This window comes from Penicillium arizonense (assembly GCF_001773325.1).
Source record: "Penicillium arizonense strain CBS 141311 chromosome Unknown PENARI_contig010, whole genome shotgun sequence".
NCBI classification, from domain to species: domain Eukaryota; kingdom Fungi; phylum Ascomycota; class Eurotiomycetes; order Eurotiales; family Aspergillaceae; genus Penicillium; species Penicillium arizonense.
In genome coordinates, this window is record NW_019173287.1 from 219,887 (window position 1) to 244,649 (window position 24,763).

The 24,763-nt window shown below is 48.9% G+C and overlaps 6 protein-coding genes across 6 annotated transcripts; 2 read left to right on the forward strand and 4 right to left on the reverse strand.

The window, feature by feature from the left end:
• Positions 1–860: 860 nt before the first annotated feature.
• swc5 (putative Swr1p complex component (Swc5)) lies at positions 861–1,994 on the forward strand (the record flags this gene model as incomplete). Its single annotated transcript, XM_022632341.1, has 2 exons — positions 861–1,234; positions 1,301–1,994. 2 exons carry the CDS (start codon positions 861–863, stop codon positions 1,992–1,994), a joined length of 1,068 nt encoding a protein of 355 aa, XP_022487886.1.
• A 594-nt stretch (positions 1,995–2,588) lies between these two features.
• PENARI_c010G08582 (T2 family ribonuclease) lies at positions 2,589–3,542 on the reverse strand (the record flags this gene model as incomplete). Its single annotated transcript, XM_022632334.1, has 4 exons — positions 2,589–2,641; positions 2,697–2,892; positions 2,955–3,249; positions 3,307–3,542. The coding sequence occupies 4 exons, from the start codon at positions 3,540–3,542 to the stop codon at positions 2,589–2,591; spliced, it is 780 nt and encodes a 259-aa protein (XP_022487714.1).
• A 656-nt stretch (positions 3,543–4,198) lies between these two features.
• Positions 4,199–5,912, reverse strand: PENARI_c010G02475 (uncharacterized protein; the record flags this gene model as incomplete). The annotated part of the gene is made up of 5 exons (XM_022632161.1): positions 4,199–4,714; positions 4,765–5,194; positions 5,248–5,380; positions 5,432–5,545; positions 5,597–5,912. The coding sequence occupies 5 exons, from the start codon at positions 5,910–5,912 to the stop codon at positions 4,199–4,201; spliced, it is 1,509 nt and encodes a 502-aa protein (XP_022487691.1).
• A 7,553-nt stretch (positions 5,913–13,465) lies between these two features.
• Positions 13,466–15,107, forward strand: brlA (C2H2 type transcription factor BrlA; the record flags this gene model as incomplete). The annotated part of the gene is made up of 2 exons (XM_022632098.1): positions 13,466–13,478; positions 13,765–15,107. 2 exons carry the CDS (start codon positions 13,466–13,468, stop codon positions 15,105–15,107), a joined length of 1,356 nt encoding a protein of 451 aa, XP_022487858.1.
• Positions 15,108–19,711: 4,604 nt separating this feature from the next.
• On the reverse strand, positions 19,712–22,631 carry PENARI_c010G03879 (uncharacterized protein; the record flags this gene model as incomplete). The annotated part of the gene is made up of 3 exons (XM_022632204.1): positions 19,712–21,957; positions 22,011–22,223; positions 22,289–22,631. 3 exons carry the CDS (start codon positions 22,629–22,631, stop codon positions 19,712–19,714), a joined length of 2,802 nt encoding a protein of 933 aa, XP_022487689.1.
• Positions 22,632–23,325: 694 nt separating this feature from the next.
• Positions 23,326–24,684, reverse strand: PENARI_c010G11054 (uncharacterized protein; the record flags this gene model as incomplete). The annotated part of the gene is made up of 2 exons (XM_022632417.1): positions 23,326–23,949; positions 24,001–24,684. 2 exons carry the CDS (start codon positions 24,682–24,684, stop codon positions 23,326–23,328), a joined length of 1,308 nt encoding a protein of 435 aa, XP_022487989.1.
• Positions 24,685–24,763: the final 79 nt, after the last annotated feature.

Consider the following 24,763-nt stretch of genomic DNA (forward strand, 5'->3'; position numbering starts at 1 on the left):
AATACTCGAAAATGTCACCCGTAGCCATTCTCGAGATCCATAGCACTAGGACACATGTGTCTGGAGTTTCCAAGTGGATAAGCCATGTTCTAACCCTTGTCGGGATCTTCCAGATGGGCTACATTCATTCATTCAATGCGAAGGCCCAAAGCTCGAAATGAGACACCATTTGATATAAATATGGGACTTGAACAACTGAAAAGAAATCAAAGTAGACTTGACGTTGGAATGGGATTGGAAGCATTGGACTATAGATGTTCTTGATCGACTTTACTGGATGAAGTGGATAGAGACGCACGACTATGAAAGGATATTCAAGAGATCAAAGCGATCAACAATGAAGTTGAATCTGAGAGCGAATTTTCCAATAAGGGGCTTGATTTGTTTGAAAGACGACGAATACTAGTGTTGCTCTTTCATCTGGTCTTGTTTTCATGCTTCTGTTTCCTATCCTTTTTTTTTTTTGGTTGGCAGCTATGTCAAGATAGCTGCTCTGTCATTGGCTCTCAGATGACCTTTCGTTGACTTATATCTTCAAAGACTTCTTAGGCTGATGCTTTTCTGTCACTATCGATCTGGCTTTGTTTTCTATTTTGTTTAGCCGCTAAATTGAACACATTTGTATTATTTATCTATCTACAGAGTGGTAATGTAGCAATATACATGTGACATAGTAATGGTCACCTCCCAATCCTCTATTAGTACATATATGGTATCACTTATCGACATGTCGAAGGAGCTCAATATAGAAACGTTGCGCAGTCTGAGCCAAGACCCACAATAGCTACACCGCCTGGCAGAACTTTATCACCTGTATCTCGCCATTCCCCATCCTCTCACCAACACAAAAGCTGCTGAAAATGTCACACAATACAGCACCAGTCCAGGATCCTGACGAGGAGGCCTACAACTCTGCCGAAGATGAAGATTTCCAGCTAGATGTGGCACAGGACGACTCCGACTTATCCTCCTCCGATGCCGAGGAGTCCGCCGAACCTGCAAAGAAGAAGCGGAAGACAGTTACGAAAGCTCAGATCCCAGAGGACAAGGAACTTGATTCTGGAGATGAAGCTACAATTCGCAAAGCGAAAGAGAAGAAGGAGAGGAAGCGCAAAGGAAAGAAGTCCAAGGGCAAACGCGCGCGCGACAGCGACGAGGACGATGACATTGACCTTGACGACGATGAAGGAGGAACTGGAGGTTTTGTGCGAACGCGCGCAATGAAAAAGCATACGTAAGCTTTTGCGTTTGAATGATGTACCGCCCGTTACACTGAGTGCTAATGCGCGTTATCGAACAGACGAGAAGAGGAAGCAGAACGCAAACCTCTAGCCCAAATCGATGGCGCGACCGTGGATGTGGACGCCCTATGGGAACAGATGAACGCCCCTGACAGCAACCTCGGCTTGCAGCCATCCCAAACCCAAGAAGCCGATCCTACTCCCGAACCGAACCCAACCACGAATACAGAAGCGCAAGACCAGACCGCCCCGGATACGGAGGACAAAACGAGTCATGAGCCGCACGGCGATCAGATGATCAAGATCAAGCGCACCTACAAGTTTGCCGGGGAGTGGATCACAGAGGAGAAGGTGGTGTCCAAACACTCAGCAGAGGCTAAAGCGTTCTTATCAAGTGGGGAGAATGTCGAATATGCCGATGCGGATGATATCGCGACAGCAAAGGCCGCTCTTAACTTGCGCCGACCCCTTCGCAAGATCTCGCGGTTCGACCCCAACCCAACAGGCACGATCAAGAAAAGCTGGGAGAAGCAGCTCGTTACAGAGGACAAGGATGCACGCGGACCCAAAATCAATACTGTGGAAAAATCGAGACTCGACTGGGCCAATTATGTCGACCAGGCGGGTATCAAAGACGAGCTTCTTACCCACAGCAAAGCCAAGGAGGGTTATATCGGCCGTATGGATTTCCTGGGTCGCATGGAGGACAAGAGGGAGGAAGAGAGGCGCGCCGCACGATTCAAGGGCATGTGAAGCCTCCCAGCGCGCTTTCAAAAGCTACTGCTACTATCAGATGCGCTCATTGCCCGCTGCATACTGCCCAAGAAAGACCGACCTCCATGCAAATTCGCTTTGTGGAAGCCTCCGAGAGCTTCGCCACAGGCTGCTCTTCATCTCGACCATTGATCCAGTGATGCTCTCCCATTGGAACGGGGAACTCTCGGAATCCAAAATCCATCTACCTACGGATCTTCAGCCTGGGAGTGTACCCCTGACCACCACGAGTCGGTGGCTAGCAGTCAATATCAAGCCATTGACATACCTTTCACTCCTTCCGAGGTTCCGTGCGAACACGAGCAAGTGGTTGGTGATTACCATTTTGTTGAAACGCCAGTCTACGACGCTAATCTACACTTACGTCCTGTCAAATGCTACTGGGGATCAATTCTATCTGCCTCGTTTCATTTACGAGAAACCTAACCTGTCATATTTACATGTACCATAACTTAGTTCAGAGATACCAATCCAGCGACACACTCAGTGTGAAAATCAGCATGCCATAGGGCTTAAAAAGCAAGCCATCCGAAGAATAGCTCCTCTCCCTAACTCAGTTCCCAAGCTCCGGATTTAGTTCTTGGGTACATACTTGATGCCAGACTTGGAGCAGGCAGAAGAGGTGACTAGAGAAACAAAGCCGTCAGAAGAAGAGCCAACCAGAGCATAATAGTAACTTACGCGAGTCAACAGCCTCGTATTTTCCATCAATGATATTTCCCTGCACATTGAAGAAGTACCAAACCTGGTTCAACTTGCCACTGGAGCAGCTAATATAAACCTCCGCACCATCATGCACCTTAGCAAGCGCAGCCTTGATCGCGCCAGCAGTATAGGTCTTGGAGTTGGACGGGGTGATGCCAGCAGCGGCAAGAGCCTATCGAACCGTCAGATCATCATACCTATACTCTCGACTCTCGCCAACACAGAAGATCATACCTTGTACGTATCAAGCCCCTTGAACAAATCAACCGTCTTCTGGAAATAATCACCAACCTCCTCCTGGGACTCATAGCCAGTGTAGCAGCTAGGCTCAATAGTGTTAATGCAAGTACCATGCTTGCCCCATTCATGTTCCCAGAAAGACTCATTATCACCATTAATGTCAACCCAGTACTTGTCCATGTACGAGACCAGATCGGAGCGGTCCTGTGCCTGCAGGATCTCAGTGATGTTGGTGTATGCGCGCGACGAGTCGCAGTTGGCCTCGTATGTGCCGTCACAGTTATCAGGCCTGAGATGTAGATATTTAGTTCATAGTCCATTGTTCCTGTTCAGAGGAACTACATACCACAGTCCGTGGATAGTCCACGAATTCGAGGGCCCAGTGACGGGGTCCGTATCCCAGAATTGGGTCTGCAAGAATGCACCACCGGGGTAATTGAAGCAGCAAGTTGGGGTAGTGGAGGAGCTCTGGCAACTGAAGCCCGAGCTGCTGGCGCAGGTCTTCAGGTTGGCAGTCGTGCCAGTGATGAGGTTCATCGCCGCCAGGGCGAGCATGCCCTTTGAAGGATTGAACTGGAACATTGAGACAATTGGTATGATGATAGAAAGAGGACTGAGTCTGAAGAAACGAAAAAAGTGGAATTCAGCGATCCTTTAAGTATGAAGCCCCGGTGAAGCCCCGTTGAAGCCCCGGAATCCGTAATTCTGCATCGACATCTTCAGGCGCGGGTGATCGATAGCAGCACATGCGTCGATAAGAGCGTGCTGATTTGTCGCTTTGCGGATCGGGTGTCGCCGTGCTTGCAACCTATCATCGCGAGAAGTGCAGTCTTGAGTCTTGGAGTGCAGCAAAGTGGAGGGAAAAGTGGACACAAGTGAAAGGACGATCCCCGACCGGGGGTGCCGAGATGATCAGGATCCAATGGTGAAACAGAGCGCAATTGAAGCTAAGCGAACCACCGACGGTTTTCGTAGGGCAAATAGGGGATGCTTCATCTAGGGTTGCATCGGCCTGCGCCGGATCTCCGACGATGATTGACCCCCGCGAGATTAAATTCGCTGATCGTCGAACGTTTAATGTATGGAGTTGTGATCTGTTAACGTGTATTATTGCCTCTCTATTTGTTTTTTCTGGATATTCTAAGCCCGCTAGTTGCTGCAGGAGATTCTCCACTTGGGGCAACGCGTGCTGAAATGTTTGGACGACGATAAAAGAAAAGGAAAAAAAAAAAACAGAACTATTCAGCCGAGGATTCCTGCTCCTCATCACTAATCCGCGACGGTCCAAGTCGAATGCGCCAAACAGCCACAACGGCAATCACGAAAAAGAGAGACGCCTGCAAGAATGGGAGACCCATCCAAGCATTGCCAAGGTGCATGCCCAACCGGAAGAGGTTGGCGAACAATGGGCCGGCGACAAGCATACCTGCAGACTGTGTGATGGCCAGTGCCGAGTACAAGGTGCCAACATGGTCGGGGAGTACGAGCGACGTGGCAAGACTGCGAGAGTTCACCGCGAATGCCATGCCCATTGACAGGACGATCTGGCCAAAGATGAGGATGGCGGGTGTTGGGGCGAGGGCGATTGCAGCAAACCCAATGACTGAAATAATTCCGCTGCCCTTGCTCATTACATGGTCGCTTCGCTTACCGTGGAGGTTTAGGTATTTGGCACCAAGGAAGGTCAGCGCTGGCATGAGGACCATGAAGGTTGCCATGGAAAATATCCCGCGCAGCGAGATCAAGAGACTGGCCTGGATAGTTGTTAGTCTCTGCTGTCTGCCGTGGGAAGAAAGGTACATACGCGAGCAATGCTCCAGTCGAATTTCTTCGACACATACTGCAGAAGCAGATTTGTCGATTGTCGGGTCATGACAGTGACAAAAAACACAAGAATCATGAGACAGACATTGGTGTCAGACCATATGAACCGAGTTGAGACTTTGAACTCCCGAACTTGTCGCTTCAATTCCTCCAATGGCGACTTGTTGGCATTTTGCTCAGACTGCCCATTCTCATCGCGCTGCTCCGAGTTGTTCTGTAATGATTGCTTCGCTTTTGCATCCTCGAGAGTCTCAGGGAGGAACAAAGCCGGGATGCTTCCTACAAGAATGAGACCAATGCTCACGAGATAGGGGAACATTGGGCCGAAGGTCATCATGTAGGCGCTCAATGGAGTAGCCAGGATCTCTGCAAGGACAATGCAGGATTGGAGGCGAAATAGGGCGGTTGATCTGCGCATGTTAGACTTGTCTCAGAAAGAGGTAGAGGGCAATCATAGAAATACCTTTCATCCTCAGAGAAGACGTCAGCTACTATGACCAAAGCAATGGCTGTGAGCACTGCGTCACCACCACCGATGATCCTGAACACGGATGACAGCCAGACCATCCTCAGGGGAATAACAGTTGACCACAAGCCTGAGGTGGGTTAGAATATCAGATAAAACGATGATAGGATAGTCAACCCACAAACGATCCTAACCCAGAATTCACTGAGAATGATACCTAGCATGCTGAGATACAGTACTGGTCGCCTCCCCCAGTGATCGGAAAGGATTCCATATGGAAGCGACAGCAAAATACCTAGAATGTCCGCATTAGCATATATTAGACCTTCATCACCGAGAGACATACTCGGAAGCGTATCAAAAGTGTCCTTATAGCCAATGATAATTGCCAGTTCACCCTGCACAGCTTCTGATTTGCAAGGATTGGGATCTGGCAGAGTTCCATTCCGCGTGCGATGAAGATCGGCTTGGTAGTTGCGACAGATGATATCCTCGAAGACGGCAGTCTGCGGCGCGGTCGACATGAAGAACCCAAACTCCGCCGACAGGAGGAAGATGGCGCACACGATCAGAATCACAAGTTTCTTTGACTTGCGTGTTGGTGAGATGGTCGGATCCAAGGCCAATAGGGGCTCTGTCTCTGGATGCATGTTGGTGACCATGGTGAATCTCCTGGATGTCACTAGGAAATTGAGAGAATACCCCCAGACATGCGGAATGTTAGTCTTAAGTCGCAACTCTTAAATTGTAGCCTGCTTATCAGCCCCTAAACAGTTGAACTTCGATTGGCGGAAAACAAGGCTGACAGTCCGATCCTTGTCCCCCGCTATTTCTTTGTTTCGCACATTAACGAACAGTCAAGTTAACTTATAACCTCAGCGCATTGTTTTCTCTGCGAATGTTCACGTCTACTCTAAGTGATTACATGATTAGGTGATTTAGTATACATACATCCAGTCCATATTTCGTCTTTTAATTGCTGGGAATACAGGGTATTTCTTTTGTTGTTTTCGCTATCTACAGTTCGGACCTCGGAGTTCGGAGCTCGACTTGACGTGTTCCAATGAGTTGATCGAGACATATTTTGATGTCATCTCATATTTGAGCCTCTCGAAACAAACAGCAATTGTGGGAGAGTATTAGTACGTTCTTTCTATCTATGCCACATCCTCATATACCCCTTTCGGACTAGCAACGTGGCATCATCTGACTTACAATCAACTACATCTCACTTGCTCCCCTCAAACGTTATACTCTTAAGGTTATACTCGATGGCCTCGTCACACTAGGCGCCTTTTGAACTTGCAAGCACAAACTCCACTCGCGCTGGTCCTCGCCCTCGGCGTGGTAATGACGCGTCCATCAGTTGATTCTCCAACATCGAGGCAAACACCTGCATTTACAAAGAACCTCGGCGCAAAAGTTCACTCGGTCGGACAGAACACCCAGCTTAACAAAAGCACCAACATAGACGAGCCTGCATCAATCCGAATCTCTACCCTAAGATCTCAAAGCAAACGGCCCAATCCGAGACCCAACCAGCCCAAATCGCAATGTAGAAACCTAAAGCGAGACCCGGGAATTTCTTCGGGGGATTATGGCTTCCACCTGCAGGTGTTCCGTCGCACGAAACAGAGCCAGCGACCATGCCGTGGCGTCCGCCATGTTGGGTACTGGGCTTGCAGTTGTTCTCGGAGGTGAGATTTATATTTGGGCGGATGGCTTGCCAAGATGTCTTGGTTTCTCGTGCGCTGCTGCTGCGTCTTTCTGGTGTTGGCTTTTGCTTCAGGGGCTCGTATTGCCGGTCCCTGTTAGATGCTATCTCTTGGTGTCACGGATGTGATTCGGATGCATATAACTCAGGTGTTGGGTGTTTGAACCAATCGGGGAGCTAGACACTTGCGGTATATGGAATCAGTGACTGGTAGGTTGCTTAAGATCTGGTACAACGTCTCGCGTGTCTTGTGGTAGCTGAGGATTGGACTTCATACATGCACACATCGTGTCATGCTCACTGCTTAACATGCTTATATTCAAGCGTGGAAATGGGTGCCAAGTGCACAGATATCTAGGGGTCTTCGCTTTCCATCCATTTCGGGGAACCGCGGCAAGCCATGACCACGATGCAGTATCGGCCTTGTACTCACACAGTATTGCCACTCATGACGTATACTGCAGGTCTGCATTCTCTAACTGCCCTGTGATATTTATACTTACCGAAGCAAAGCCGGTTGATATCGTTGCGGTAGGCCCTCAAAGAAATGTCTAGGTCATTTCAGTTGCACATAGCAATCTCAATTCCAACTGGTGAACAAGTAGCTAATTCGATGGATGACAAAGTTTATATCATAACACCGGCTAAGTATCTCGAATGAAGATATCCAAGCCCGTATCAATGGGTGGCCTTTGTAGTGGAATATACAGGCACGTCAAACAGGTATCCATGCCCGCTAGATACCACTGTCGAGACTGCGTAATGATTATTTACTTAATAATATTAAATTGCTCAAATGCCAACAAGTTTCAGTTTCCAGTGAAATATTGGGTAGGGGAAGATATTCATGGTGTGACTTGATACTATCGCACAGAATATATATCGACAGAAGAACAACAGGAAAAGCAAATATACGGCGCACACTAGCGAAAAACACAACATACCTTTTGTTAACTACATGAACATCATACATAACAGTCATTTAGATTCACATTGATCAAATCCATAGTCTAGCAGGTTATGCTGTCTAGCAACCGTTTCACTACTATGTACGGAATACGCCGTATACACCACAGTAACCCACTACCTACATTTCCAGGTCACATCACAATTCACTCCATGTCCCCAAATCCCTCATAGAATATTTTTGCTTCAATCTACCAGCTCAAAAACAGCACTGGCTCATTGCTCAAGGTGAAGATAGCCGAATAGTTCCTCGCCACCTAGTAGAGTTCCGCACTATCGCCCCCAAAATCAAATCTCATCCTGCCTAGAAACCTACACAATGAGTTTGCCCCAACAATCCCTTTCCCGGGAAGCCTGTGCCCCTCATTTGATCCTGCACGGGGCACGTATATGACCGCCGCCCAAGCCGCGGATCATAGGACCCGCGCGAATGGCACACGACCAAGTATGTATCAATGATCCGCGTCGCAGTAGACAGTAAATGTCTCTCGCAAGTACCATGATCCGCGTCACAGGAAGACAGCTGTCTCTCAAGTATATGCACATCACAACCCTTCAAAGCATAACCTTACCCGACACCATCAATGCTCTGCAACATACAGCAAAACTATACCAATGTATACCAATATTGGATCATGACCCGTACATCCCCAGAATCAATACCCTGTAGCTCGCGCAGAAACAGCATAAGATTGAAACCAACGCAATTACCTAAATGCAAGCAAGAGGGCCAAAGTACATGAACGCCTATCACCCGGCAAACTAGCCATTACCCCAGGCGCAAGGGTCGGATAATATGATATCACTCGGATTCCCATCAACTCAAACGGCACCTAGCAACCGACCGCCTCACAGGCTAGACATGGTTCATATTGTCCATGGGGCTCCGGATCCTGCAAATCACCCGTGTCTGACATTCCTCGGATGGTCCGATGTGCAGGGCCGATCTTGGGCTAATGCTGTTAATCTTTGCTAGTATGCTATGCTCATGTATGGCTGATCCAGTGAGATGGGCAGCTTAAGATTTTGGCCCATTTGGAATAGTCTAGATGGTCCGGAGCCAAGAGGCGAGTACGTAGTTGTCGTTTTGCGTGCGCTGGTATGTGAGACGGCGGTTTGATTGCAACGCTACGATTGTGCGACGCTGTAAGATTAATTCTTTAATTTTTTGATTTAATTTTCTTTTCCTTTTCTCTTCGAGCTTATTCGGTCTGATCGTAATAGAAATTAAACACGTAAGTCAAATTTTTTTTGTCTCAGGCGCGACTGGGTCTAAGAATTAGGAGAGCTCTACTACGTACATGTAACTATTCTCCTTATTCGCGACTAATCGCGCTCCTGTGAACAAATTTACAGGTACACTTACAAGGACACGAGGGCAAAAGGGCGAACCCTGGGGAGCCCCTGAAGGTATACACGCTAAATATGGGAACACAGTATCCACGACCCACCGATCGCAGTAACGACGCAGATCAAACGAACCCCCCTGTTATGGTAAGGCGAAACATAAACTTTCGCCACAAGAGTTTGAAACTGAAAACCGGGATTAATCAATGCAAGGCAATGTGACGCGCTGCAATGCGAGTCTAGGAGAATGCGAACACCCAATGAGCGGGGATCTAAAAAAGCAACGAAAGGCTTTGTTCCCAAGTACCTTATCAGGATGCTAAACAAGAAAAAGGAAAAACAAAGCCACGCCAAAGCCAGAACCGTTGCCAAAAGGCCTAAAAAGGACGAAGATTTGCAATCTGCAAGGGGGTGGGGAGTGCTCAGGTACCAGGGACCAAGGCCGGACCTTTTCGGTTTTGTGCAGCTTCGCTATTATTGATCCGCGTGTTGCAGCTTCGATGATTTGCTCAGGTGAGCCCTTCTTATTGGCAGCTCAGTTCGTCCCTGCAGGTACATTGCCAAGATACGAAGCTTTGAGACAAATCATTGTCTGCGGGTGTCCAAATCGATTCTTATCCTCTACTAAAGAGAGAAAGTGTCGATCGTCGCTGAGTCCCTCGACCAGCAGTTGGTTGGAAACGATTTCCAGGTTCATGTAGGGTTCGCTATAAGATATTCACATTTCGATCTGTGGATATGTGAGACGACCCATCTCTAGTACAGACCAGGAGCATAACAGCCGACGCTATGACGTGTTATTTTGGAATTGGGTAGCTTCATAGTAGTGATGGTAGTAGTAATGGGAGAGTAGTAGCGGTTGGTACGAACTGCCTACGGCTAGCACAAAGAATGGCATTCGGAGTTGCGTCAGTGGCACGGAGCACAGCTCAACGGACCTGCAGCCCTGAATCACTACATCATTGCAACACTGCAGCGGCGACTAGACCGGAGCCCGGATCCCCAGAGCAGTGCGTCCCGAAGAATGTCAGTGCCTATTGGTGAGGATTAGTGGACTTAACACAATAGTACGGGCAGGTATGCTGGGCTGAGGGCTAGTGGCTTGCATGAACGGACCACTCTAGAAGTGCCCCGCAAAACAGAAGAACTGGCGGATTTGCCGTGGCTTGCATATCTTGCTGATCATGTGGGCTGGGCAGAGTTACATGAATAGTTCAGATCTTGGAGCTGTAGGCGGGACTCTCGGACGTCAAATCCCGAAATTGGTGGAATGCCACAAACATCGTTTTTTGCCCCGAGTACCTGGTTCCTGATCAAAGGCGGTCGTTCTAATACAGCCATACCATTGAGGTTAGATAAAGCTTAATTGAAAATGACTGAGCTATCTACTTTTGTTGAGGATAGTAGATTGAATACCCGGGGACTAAGGTGGTCTTCTGTTTGGGTATTTCTCTCTGTGGTCCCCGCTGCATGATCGACTATCCAGGATTAAGCGTTTCAGTCGCCACCGGCTTTTGCTGAAACAAAGCTATGTGACGATCATGGGTAGATAGAGAGCCTCAGGAGTTACAGTAGTCTCAGGTTTGCCTATCACGCGAGGACAACCATAACTACAGGATTGGAGGCGAAATACCCGGGAAGTCGTTGAGTGGCGAGCTGACCAGGTTGAAGATCCCCGAGGACAAGCCATTGAGCACAGACAGGGGCGGCATGTAAATCATGAATGTCTCGACGATCACTCTAGGTCAGCCACAGTTCGCGCCACCGGATCAAATTCAAAGTGGCGGAAACAAAGTCATGAGCTACGGAGGCCCAATCTGTGGCATGACTCGGTGTAACGAAAGCCTGGAACCAAAATCCACTATCAAATCTTCTAGCGTCGACTATCATGGCATTTGGATCGATATGTCGTAGAGTCTGAGCCATTGAGGTATGAGCTCACGGGTTGATCTCACGGATCGTCAACTACGAAAGGATATTAGTGATAGTGAACCTTAGTGCCGGGAATAGATATAGGCTCAGCTCGGCAAGTTCGTGGGAATAATCAGCCATATACGTAGGTGGATGCCATCCCTTCAAACGCAGGGGCTTGCCGAGATCTGGGGTCTTTTCTTGGAGTGGGGATTTGTTGATGGCCCTTGCTGGGCCCGTCCGTGCTTCATGAAATTGGCCAGCGAGAAGCGCAGAAAAGAGATTAAGGTAATTTCCCACACTTGAGATATGATAGCAGAATGGATCGAGTAGATTAGTCTGGGGTTGAGCCCAAACTGAAAATTGAACTATACACGGGAATCACGACAAACAGCCATAGATCCTGGGGAAAGTCCCCAGGGGTTCGAGAACAACACTATTGAGAACAATGCATCTGAAGAAGCACATCAAAACCGGTTTTCAAGCCCATGGGAGAAAAGACATGCATCAAAATCAATAGGCGCGATGGTGAATGTTTCACGTGGGAGATATTCAATAGTAAGACGCATGAGATTCAGGATGAGAGAATGAAATCAGATCTGACCGTGGACAGGATCGACAAGGGTAGCCGATACCCCGATTTCCAACCATTGCCTCGTAAACTTAATCGCTAGAGAACAGAGTTCCATTCTCCTTCTAAACTGAGCTGTTTGAGAGTGAGAGCTGTCAGAAATCAGCCGCATAGGGTTCGGTCCAAGCGCTCGTCTATCTAGTAACTGATCCGGTATGACAAACTCGCAGTTTGTTCGAGGCTAAGTTCTGCATGTAGGGTACGACAATTCGGAAGAAAGTGATCTAAATTGGAGATCGCATTTGTAATCGGCTGGACTGACATCCCGGCCGGTCGCTATCTGGGCGGGCACAGAGGAAGAATGCGAAACCGAGTACGAAACAGTGAAGTTTCGACTGACGCGTGATGGATCAGACGCAGGTGTAGTTACGACCGAACCGTTGGGTCCCAGAGGTATAGGAGCGAAGTGCGTGTTCACATTCTTGGTGACGTGTTTGTAACTTGGTGATTTAGGGCTAATCTTGGCACGGGGAACCTTGGACGTACACTCGAACACCGTAGATCAACTAGCACTCGGTAATCACTCGACAGAGTACAATATTCATAGCCTTAAACGAGCGGAGCAATGGGAGAATGTGCAATTGGAATCCGGGATGCTTGGGGATCCGAAGATCGCTCGCACAGACCAGTTGAGGTTAACGTCTGACCTATCGCAAAAGTACAGATGCGATCGATCCAAGCCTCCACCGTCCGAGCGAGCTCATATTTCGCCGATTTATGGTTTCTATAGTCTTTCAGCTCTTTATCATTATGTACACTCGTGATCATAGATCAATAAATCTCTCAATGTCTAAGTTGACCTGAGACCCCAAGTGGAGAGGGCGATCCGGGTCTCAGGTGGTTAGTGTGATCGACAAAACCCAGAAAGTCCGGGGAATCAGCCAGGATCCGCGCTGCATGTCAAATGGCAAATAGACTTCGCTCACATTGTGCGGAAACCAAGTGATACAGCCGCCTATACATTCCAATGTATGCTGGAGCATGCTTCAACCTGCGAGATCAGATTGGCTGTGGTGGAGACAGTGGATGATTCGGGAGAGATGCATGAAGAAGAGAATATTGAGAAATAAAGTCAAAAAAAGAAAAGTCGCTGAGACGAATGGAAAATAAGCAAAATCCGAAAAAAGAAAAAGTGAGGGATGAGGCAATCAATCGTGTCGATCAAGTTCTTTTCCCCCCAAAAAGGTACCAGGAACAAGCTTCCACTTCCCTATATCTTGTAAGACACTGTCCCTCGATTTTCTCTTGACCTCTCCTCCTTACTGAGCCCTGTTCTTATAATCTCTCCTCCCCCTGCGGTCCACTCAATCAATCTGAGACCAGCCTCCCCTTCTACTACCCCAGCACCTCGTTTCCCAGTAACAAGGTAGCGCGTCTAAGGGCCATCTGACACCAATAACGCCTATCTCGACCGTGTTCTATTCCAGCCACGGTCCTTGGGTCCTATTTCGGCAATTCGGGTCTCCATCCTGACGCGAAACACCACCACTCCGCGAGACGACCTCCATTAACGGTCGATCCCAGCCCAGATCCAGCCACAGACCTTTGCCGCGGTAACATAGGATCTCATAGTCTGCATTCCTGGCCTTGCTTAGGCACGCGTCGCGCCTGTAACCAGACCTTAGGATCGGATCTGAGCATTGACCATGGCGTATAGCTGTAAGTTCGATCCTCAACCCCTCGGGATTCTATGCTCGACCAATTTGTTTATTTCTGCCCGTTTGTCCTCCATTCCCATCCTTCAGACATTCTTTCCTTTCCTATACTCCTACTACATTCTCTTGTCTTGTCTTGTACCTTCCTTGTCTTGTTCTTTCTTGTTCCTTCCCTCCTTCCTTTAAGTCTCTTCCTTCTTTCGGCTTCATTCTTCCCTCGTTCTACTCGACTACTACTTTGACCTTGATCTATCGTTCAATCTCTTTCAAACACTAAGTGCTCTGGACAGGTGATACTATTGACCCTGTTGCACCTCGATCTTTCAAAACCGAAGATATCGACGACATGAGACCTCACGGACAGCAAATCTCCGATCAATTGACTGTCGAGGTTGACTGCCGTTCTCTGGGCCCTAGTGAATGCCCATCGATGACTTCGAGCTTTTCTCCTTTGGACTCTCCAACTCCAACTCCCACCAGTCTTTACAGCCAAGGCTCAATGGCTTCTCCCGGATGGCACGAGGCCCAGCATTATCACACTATGCCCATGGAAAGACGGACTTCAGCTACGCCACTGCGTAGCGCATTCAGAATGGCCGATCTCACGTCAGGTGAAGGCATGGGTATGGCCTGCGGCAACATGGACCGCCAGGAACAGATGCCCATCTCCGAGTACCTGCCTGGTTACGATGAAAATGTCGAGCAGTTCTGGATTCCCCAGGACGTGCCCAAGACTTACCATGAACAATCGTTCCCTTACCAGGCACCGATGCCTCAGTACAACCAGATGGCTCGCAACTACTACCACCGTCCCCAGCAGGCTGGATATCTGCCCGAGTCGGCGTCCAACCCTTGTCTTTCTCGCCCAATCTTCAACCAGCCCGCTGAGCGGATGCCCAACTCTGCTTCCATGTCGAATATGATGCCGTGGATGCCATCTCACGAGTCATTGGTACCACAGACCATCACTCCAGCTCAAGCCTTCCCTCATCCTCCTGCTACTCCTCCTGCTTCCACTTACTCTGAATTCCCTACCAACATCCCCACTTTCAAAACCCACACTCCCTCGACTCCTGTCCGGTCCGTTTCACTGGGCACGCCCTCGGGTACTGATACCCCAGTCAGCCGGGTGTCCGGACATGACTACCAGGAAGAATTCCAACTTTCTCCTGTGTATCGCGATGGCATGATTCAGCGCCACCGTCAACCTTCTCGCAAGTCCTCCAAGAAGCAGCTGCTTCGATCTAACCTCAGCCTGGAGAACCTGCCTTCAATCATCAAGCAGGTGCAGTTCAAGTGCAAGGAGCCTGGCTGCAAGGGTCGTTTCAAGCGCCAGGAGCACCTCAAGCGTCATATGAAGAGCCACTCCAAAGAGAAGCCTCATGTCTGCTGGGTCCCTGGCTGCCACCGCGCTTTCTCCCGCAGCGACAATCTTAACGCACACTACACCAAGACCCACAGCAAGCGGGGTGGTCGCAACCGCTACGTCGCGACCCTCGATGAGACCAGTCAAGATTATGATCCTGATTTCCGTGGCCAGCTGACTCCCGACGGTCGCCCAATCTACGGAAGCAAGCTTGAAGATGCTATTCCCGATTGCGGTGAGCTCAGCGTCGATGGCTGGGACGACTAGTTGCAAAGCGGAAAAAAGCAAAAAACCCAAGCAAAAAAAAATTGACGAAAACGACAAAAAAACCATTCTTCTACGCGACTCCAAAAGAAAATATGGATTCTTAGAAACAGAAACGCGCCATCATTGGCCCAGGATATTTGATACCCCGTCTCTGGATCGGCTGCCCACAGGGCAGTGGCATTACAGGCCAGATTAACCTCTGACCACGGCGTTGTACATGTCTCCTCGATTGGAGACTTTGGCTTTTCCCTTTCTTTCCTTTTCTCTTGCATAATTTGTCCGGTGTCAAAGGTTGGGGAGGTATACTTTGAACGTCGGTGTTTATCTGGCGTTGCATATGATTTTTACAGGTTGGGATCGCTCATAATTCATGCCCTTAGGGGTGGGCGATCGTGTACAATCCGCTACAACGTGATGTTATTTTCTTTTTCGCTTGTACCACCACCCACTAGCACTCTGTGGCATAATATACAAAAAGATCTACATGTTATGTTGCATCTACGCAGTCTCTATACCCTTTATAATATAATTAATCAAATCCTTGTCACACTTAACTTCGCCTTTTCCCTGGTTTGTAGCTTTCGGGCGCCCCGTGGAGACTCGAATGTTACACATCACCTCGCGTCTCGTTGGATCTCTCGAACAGATCTATCTTCTTCAGTGGAGCGCAGTGGACCGGGGAACAAACTTTTGCCAAATCAGAAAGCCCAGACGCGCGCCATTTAACTGTTGTTTATTCATCTCTACACTTTACGCTCCACATTCCACTAACAAACTGTCTCCCTATTCGCAATCCCCCTATTTCTGAAACGTCAGTCATGATCTACTCCTAAGTAGAGCCCAGATAATCTCTATCCGTATCGAAATCTGTACCCCGGCATTTATTCGTGAATTGGACGAACTCCCGAGCACATACGTCCATGTCCTGCATTACAACCCCGTGAACCATGCAGCCTAATGAGGAAAACCCGCCGCGCCACTTTCGACAGCGCAACACGGGCTATGAAGCATGTGGAGTTTACAACATGGCCGGAAAGACAATGTTACCTGCTATCTATAGACCCAAAAAAAAAAAGGAAATAAAAATCCAAAAAGCAAAGATCACACGCTATGCATCCGCCAAGAGCCGCATACTTGTGCCTGGACTCTCGCCACAATGTCGAGATCGGGTCTAATGCGTCTCCTTCTCCATTCCGTATTCCCCATTCCCCATTTCCAGGGCCTTGGAACTTGGAAACTTGGAGACTTGGAGATTGGGGCTTGAAGCGTTCAGTGGTCCATCGTTTTGCTTTTTCCATTGCTTTTTTCTCTTTCTGCTGTATGTGAGATCATCTAACGAACGCCTATCAGCGCTATGCAGCGCTATCCCGCCTTCCCGGCTGGATCGGCCTTCCAGGCAGCACCTTCTAGCTTTCCCGAGTGAGCTTCGTGCGTTGGATATCACCAGTTCTTGAAGTCTAAGCCTGCATCTTTTGTAGTTCCAAGCCTAAGGCATAACTACATGTACGGGAGCGGTCGTAGTGGCTGATTTCCCTCTTCACCGCGATTCGGCATGCCATTGTCTACTCCATTTCCACATCCAGTTCCAATCCCACCTCCACTATTTGTTAAAAGTGAAGAATTTTAATATTCAAGTAGCCAAGTCTAGATCTCATATTCATTCCATTTCCTGTAGCTTTCGATTTCCTTCAAATACTCCCCAATTTCAAATGCCAGTGACAAATCATCCGGTCCACCGCTAGTTACTCACAAGTCGCCCGTTCACGTACATGTACTATGTGCGCGACGTTAACATAACTCGGTGTTTGACCAATTGCCGGACCATTTTGTCACACCGCGCTCTCCATGCTATGTATATGCCACGCAGGCCGAATCGAGAAGTGATTTGACCCTTGTGGGGTGATATGGAGTGGTATCCAATAATTCTTTTGCTGGCTCGAATTCTCCAATCACAGTACATGAATTATGAGATACGAGTTAACGTTCTAGAATGCATCCAATCATGCACTATTGATGTGCAATTCTGTTTTCTTTTTTCCCTTCTCTCGTGTTGGGATCCAGGATTGTAGGGCTCTGCGCTATGTCTACAATGCGTCATGGCATCATCGCTGATCGGCCGAGAAGTTGCGCTGCGTGCATAATGTAGAATGGGTGGGATGTTCCTGGGGAAGATACTGTACGTTGCGGTTAAGCGGCATGCATTCAGCATGGCTAATAGCTCCTTATTTTCTTCTATCTTGCATTTTGCATTTTGCATTTTCCTTTTTCCTTTTTGTATTTTATTTACTTTTCTTGTTTCCTCCTCGGTAAATGTAGCTACGCTACAGTAGCGTCCAGAATAACAACAGTGACACAGTATGTATGTACCCTCAACATCTCAACATTCCTGGGAGAAAGTATCCTGCCAATAGGAAGATCACTATAGCTCATTACATCGGCATGTCTGTGTGCGTGGAAATTAACTTAATCCTAAAGTACATTGTACAGCTAGCCACATCACGGCTCGCCAATCCCCAATTGACACACTGTACAAATGAGACATTATTCAAAGTTTGAGACTGCATAACTGCATGAACTTTCAGTCATCTGAGCGTCTGAGTCAATGTGTCTCTTTGACTTTCAGACATTGTATGTACGTATATCAGACTGACTTGAAACAAGTAGACCCCGAATACAGTACTTCTGTACTGGAGGCTACATGCATTGGAATGTGATATCCAAGTTTTGCATAAGTGCTCTGTTTATCAATTCTGTTTTAGACTTAGGACCTGGAGGATTAGTATGAGCCATTTATTTATTCATTAGCATGCGATGCAATGCATATGTTTATTTATCACAGATCTTTGATTCTGTGCTTTGCTGTCATGTCGGAACTGAGTTTTGGTGTTCCCTGCTAACTTTATCGGTGATGTACGGCGATCAGTATCCCTGTTCCTGTCTTTGAACCTGGATTTTGAAAGTACTTGTTCGACGCAGACTTTTCCACGCAGTGTCACATTCGACTTGCATATGGCTGTAAGTACGATGATATGGTACCTTGATTTTGTTGGGATGCAATCTTGGCATGTTCTTGAGTTCGAAGGTCAAGGTAGACGGTGTAGGGCACGGGTGTTCACCTCCAATCTCTGTCGCATCGGCGTAAAGCTGACACTAGAGCCAGGAAGATCAGCAGCGTAATATGATAGCCTCTCTGCCTAGAGCTGCAGCAGTGTCGAGACCGTGGCTCAAACCATTGAACACTCCAGATCAAAAGTAAGTGTGGATTAATGTCATGACTTCGGCAACAATATAACAGTGTGAAATTATATGCAACTGCCTTACGGCCCGATGGCTTTTTCGGATGTCTATTCAGATTTGGGATGTTTCTACCTTGAGCGCATATTTGCGTTCGAATCGCGAGTGGGACAGAGTTTGCGATGGTCTCATGGGGTCTTGGCTATGGTTTATTGATTGCTTGCTGTCAGTGATCTACTGTATATAGCACCCGAACAGTTCCTCCTCAAATCTAATCCCTGCCCTATCCCCCAACCTCGGTCTATACTCCGCTGTTGATAAATGTCCCAAATAGGCAACGCTCCACGGAGCCAGTCCGGGCCGGCCTCTCTCCGCGCTGACTTATTCCTTATGTAATCACACGATATAAAAACTTCAGCACGTCAATTTTTCGAAGTTCCCCAGCGAGAATCCCATAATCTCAGGCATATTTGTCTACTATGCGCCCCTACACTCCGCAGTAGGGCTATTTGAAAGCATTTGCTCATCGGATTAATGTCTTCTGACTGTTTGCTTTTGCTGTCCGGATTCTCTGCCATCTCTTAGGACAAACTCTAGTCTTCCTTTACCGTGATGATCTCCTTTTCTAAATTGACATGAACTTCTCCATGAGTGTTCAAAAATATCAAGCTCAACAGTCTGAGTAAAGGAATACCAGAGATATGTCTATGGCATAGTTTAGAATATTACAATGCAATTTTCTCTCATATCTCTCCATTTCCGTGGTCTCGGATCAGCGCGTCCTCTTACAAACAATTTCGAACAAAAGCATACTCATAGCCTATATTCAATAGCTACGCATGTGAATATCTGCGCAACTCGAAGTGGTAATTTGAATTCAGTTCTTGCATTTTGTCATTGCATTGAAATATTTCCTCAAATCCAAAGTTTTTGCCCAAACCTTCAGACTCATAGAAAAGAAAAGAAAAACTCCTGTACAGAATGGTATCGAGTCTGATAAATCCCAGTTTTCCCGCCGAAACCGTGCCCAGATAGTACAAATCACAAAAATGAAGCCATGGCAAAAAAATTTCATGACGCCGTCCACTCATCTCCACGATGTCAGGCTCCTGTACAAATCCCTAAGAACCATATGAAAAGAACGAAAATAAATATAAAGCAGGAAAGGAATTCAAGCAGGCAATATTAAACCGCGACCACTTGCGAATTAAGCTGTTACCAGCCAGTTACATGGCCGCGTAAATGTTTAGCATAAATCAATCTTGCGCCATATTGTCCATTGAGTAAATTGCAAATCTGTCTCTGCCATACCGGGGTATCATCAATGTTGTATGTTAGTTGTGCGATTAACGCCAGCAGTCGGATTGGCATCAGTTGTTCATATTCATGCCGTGCATCGAATTTTGTTGTTGCATTTGTTGGGCCTGGGCCTGGGCCTGCTGAGCTTGCATCATAGCAGCCTGGTTCGGGTTCATCCGTGGCTGGCCTGGCTGGCCTGGTTGGCCAGTCGGTAAACCTTCGCGCTCTCTTCGTATCAGCTCTTGAATCCATGCTTTGGCAGTCTTCTCCAGTCCGGCGCTGTATTGTTGAGCAATGTTGGGTGGATATTGGCTCGGTGGGCCAAACTGAGGCAAAAGCCGTTGCGACATGTCTTGTCGGAGGCGAAGCAGTCGCTGTTGGAAGAGGGTGGCATATCGTTGTTGCATGCTCTGCTGGGTTTGAGGAGCTTGGCCACCGTTTGCCTGAGCGGCCGCCATCAACATTTGCTGTTGCTGGGGTGTCATTTGTGGTCTACCCTGTTGTGGCTGATTTTGCTGGCCTTGCATTTGTGGGTGCTGGCCTTGCTTAACCATTTGCATCTGCGCATATTGAGCGCGCATGAGTTCAGCTTGGTATGCTTGTTGATTCTGCTGGGGCACTTTCTGAACATTTTGATTGTTTTGTTGTTGTTGTTGCTGCTGATGCTGCTGCTGAGCCTGTAGCATTTGCTGTTGATGGGATTGAATGTTTTGCTGGGCATGTGCATTGGCCTGAGCATTGGCTTGCATTTGGGCGAATTGCTGAGGTGTGATTTGATTGTGACCGAGATGTCCCTGTGCGAGCAACTGTTGCTGTCGCTGTTGCATGATAATCTGCTGCTGGTGTGGATTAAGGTGCTGCATATTTGCGCCGTTCATCTGTGGATTAACGCCCATGCCCTGGTTCATCATGGGAGTCTGAGCCATGTTTGGGTGGTTGGGACTGCCATGATTCATCCGCTGGGTCGGTGTCACGTTGCGCATAATCGGAGTAGCATGTGACATGGCCGGTGTACCCTGGGTCATCTGGGGAGTGCCGTGTCGACTTGGACCTTGCTGACTTCTCGAAGGAGCCATCGGATGGCTCATGGCGTGCGCATGTTGCAGAGCAGATGGTGGCCGTGGCGGACTGCCAGACCCAGACTGAGACATGGCCATCTGGACGGCCTGCGCCGGCATAGTATTGCCAACGAGGGGCGAGGAAGTGACGTGCGGAGTTTGATTGCGTACAATAGGCGAAGACTGTTGTCCTTGGTTCATACCATTGGGTTGAGCCATGACGTGACGGTTTGCTTGTTGTGCAGCAAGTTGAGCTTGTGCCTGTTGGGCAGCCAATTGCTGTCTGCGAGCTTCCTCCTTGGCGTGCTCATCAGCTTGTCGCTGCTCGACCACGCGTCGTCGATCTCGCTCTTGTTCTTGCTGCTGTCTCTTGGCCAGCTCTTGCTTCAACTTGATTTCGTGTTCGCGTTTAGCCTTCTCCTCATGCTGCATGCGAATCGTCTCAATTGTCTTGAATCGAGAGAATCGGGGCTCAAACGGTGCGACGCCACCGGTGTCGTCGACAACGGCGGCCTTTGACGCACCAGTACCAGAAGCTGTAGGTTCCAGACGCTCGTCCATAATGAGCATGAACCTCTCCTCTTCGGCTGCCAATGCCTCGTCTGCAGCGAGTTCGGCAATGGTTCTCTTGCGGCGCTTGGGCGAAGGTGGCGGGTCGCAATGCAATGGACTTTCCAGGAATTTCAGTAGCCCCTGGGCAGCGTCGAAGCTACGCACAGGCTCCAGGAATAGAGGGGGAGCCATCGCCTGGATCATTTTGGCTTCGCACTCCAGGAGATCTTCTGGTGCAACAATGGTCTTCTGTCTCTTCGCAATGTTTCCACGATCCGGCTGAGTGCCTCCTGGGGTTGTTGCGTAAGAGGTCTGTTGATTTATCTTGTTGGCTCTTGGGTCAGGAGTCGTGACAAGCAGCGTCAATTCAGCTTGCAAGGTTCGTGCAGTTGGGTGGAGAACGGTGGTAAACACTCGAGGCTTAGATGGTGCACTCTTCTGCGGTAGGTTGCCGTTCTGGCCTTCCTGCTCGCTCGCATCCTGGCCATCTTGTTGGTTTGGAACTGGCGTTCCGTCGGTCTTCGCGCCTTGTGCGTCAGACGTAAGCTGATTCTGTTTTGGGTATGGAACATATGCCGATGGCGTAACATGCTCGTTGTAGTTGTGTAGAGAGAAAGGGGTATTGTTTTCGGTGGTTGACGACGCTGAGGTCTTCCTTGCTTGCGCGGAGACGGACTTGTGATCGATGACGCGGACGATGAGGCAACCTAAGAAATATTAGCAAGAAACTATCTGGCAATCTGTCACTGCCGAAAGCTACCTTCGTAGAACTGTACACCGCCTCGTAGGAGCTCTTCGATCAGATCATGTGGAACAGTTCCGGCGCGAATGTGTTCAATGATGACTTTCATCTCGGAGTTGTAGGGGAAGCTACCATCTTGCTGCTCAAATCGAAAATGCGTGGGATGCAAATGGACAATAAGAGATGGAGGGGACTTTGAATATTTCTTGAGGATGTATGATGTAGTTTTCACTGTGACAGCCTGGTCAGTACTCGCGCGTTGCCATTGCCATTGCAGGCTTCGCGGGATTTCTTACCATATGGTTCTGGTGCCTTTTTCCCAACCCTGTGTGCCTGGTCCATCACAGCTGTTCTCGTGACTGGCCGGCCAGATCGCGAGAGCTGATCAACGGGCCTTTGCGACTGATTCCGGGTCCGGTTAAGGGGGCCCTTGAGCGGATTCACCACATTGGCGGCGCCATTTGTGAAGTTAGAATTCGCGTGAACAGAGGCGCTTGTTGGAGGGCGTTTGGAGGCGGAGGTGGGTGACGATGAAAGTTGTTGGCCTTTGACCCCGTTGACCGCGGCCTGGCCGAAAGGCGGGGGCGGCCGCTTCATCTTCGGGGTATGAGAGGTCGGTTTGGAAATTGCGGTCGCCATGTCGTCTGCGCCGGTTGCGCAAAGTCGGTGTGACCAGTGAGTTAGGAATGCGACTTATCGGGATGCCGATCTGATGATGTTGAATGGAAACCGGGTAATGACTAGGGTCGATGCGCGAGACATGTGGGGATAGATAGGGTAGCACCGGTCACCAGCACAGCTGGAATCAATGCGAAAAGGATGGCTGAGACAAGCCAGATGTTTAAAAAGAATGAAAGAATGAAAGCGCCCCGATAATGCTGCTGGGAAGGGGTGGGTTCGGAGAAGACGCTGGGCGAGGTCTTAGAGAGGGAGGTGAATGATGCCAAGCCGCGGTGACAATGGGGTCACGTGATTGATCCCGCAATAGGACTAGCAGCTCTGCCCTACATAGGATCAATATTGTGAGCGTATGGAATCAATAGCTTCACAGCATTGACGAGCATTCGTTGCCGTTAGGATACAGCTGATCATCAGATGAATTTTTATTAATGATCTATTGAAGCCAAGGAAGAATGAATTAATTCTGAGAGTTATCTTATTGTCACACGTGACAATAGAGCTCTATACTCTCGAAAACAAACATATCAAATCCAAGTAGAACAGTCAAACAGGGGAATAGGGTCAATCAATCATCAGGGCAGTAGAGAAACAGGTATACACATGCAAGAAATCAAATATCAACATCAAAGTCATGGGGCAACGATTCGGGGATCTAGTCTAGATCACGCACACGTCGTCGCCAGTCATCTCCTACTCGGAGGACATCGACCACGTCAATACGTTTACCGATGCCTGTGGTTCCTTCTTTCTGCCACCACTTCTCTCCCTTCTCGCCAAGAGCAGACTCGTCATCGCTGTCGATGAGCCCACCTCGGCCACCCTCATCTCCGACCACAACAATGACCTGGCGAACCCATCCAGAGATGTGTTGGACTGCGTCGCCTTCATTGCCGGTCAGAGACTCCTGGACATAGACAAGATCGGGAGACAGGTGGCGGACGAGGTGGACGTATCCACTAGCTGTGCTGAAGGGCATGATCATGGTCTCCTTCTCAACCAGCGCTTGGGCCTGTGTGTAGAGTGTTTTAAAGAAGTGGCTTGTACCCTCCATGTCATCCTCCTGGCGGGGTTCGACGGCAGCCAGATCCCCAGAGGCCAGTTCCCCGGAAGAAGCTGCTTCTTCCGTGGCAATGTTCGAATATGACGAGGCAATAGAGAGCGTAGGCCGGGACGAGCCTCCTTGCTTGATAGCGTGTTTCAAGTCCGGGGCGTAGATCAGCACGAATACTTTGGAGGTTCCCAAGTCAATGTGTTCAGGGAGATGAGATAAAATAGACTGTGTCTGTCAGAAAGGCTTGGGGTAAATGTCACGGGTGGGTATGCTTACCGCATGCTCAGAAGCATAGTCGTCGGAGTCAGCCAGTGAAAGCGAGGATACAACAATCGCAACAGCTTTCTTCTTCTTCTCGAAGGGCTGGCCGGCAACAACTCCACGGCTAGGCAATCCGCCGCTCATAGTTGGCGCGACTGCGGCTTGTTGACTCCTCTCATGAGCTCTATTTTGAGCCTCTTCTGACCATCTGGAGTGATCCTCGAAGTCGCCTTTGTTTTCTTCGCGGATAGAGGTGAGGGCACCCCCGACGAAAGCCCCTGCGGCAGTAACACCTGCGACAACTCTCTTGCTGGCGCCATCGAAGATCTGCTGAGGACTTGGCGTGCGGCGCAAAGCACCCTGCATGCGCGCCATCATCCCATGGTCGTACGAAGCATCACCAGGCAGCACTTCTGCCATTGTGCCTCGTGCATGATCTCCAGCGCCATATGCAGGTGGGGCGAAGTCATTGCCAGGAACAGAAGGAGGCGGATAAGGGCCATCGCCATCGTGGGGGTGATCGTCTTCGTCGTCGTCATCATTTCGTTCGCTCCAGATCCAAGCGGCGATGCTGATAGTTGCAATTCCAGCGGTCAAGGCCAAGGGTAACCAATATCCCATGGCCGTTCGTCCGCCTGTTGAGCTGAAGCCTGTCCCGGCGCCGCCGCGGCGGCGCCGAGGATCCTGGGGGAAAGACATTGCGGTGTAGATTAGAGGTGGCACATTTATCAATCAATCGCGATCGCAATGACTTGCAGGTCGCATATCATTTGTCTCC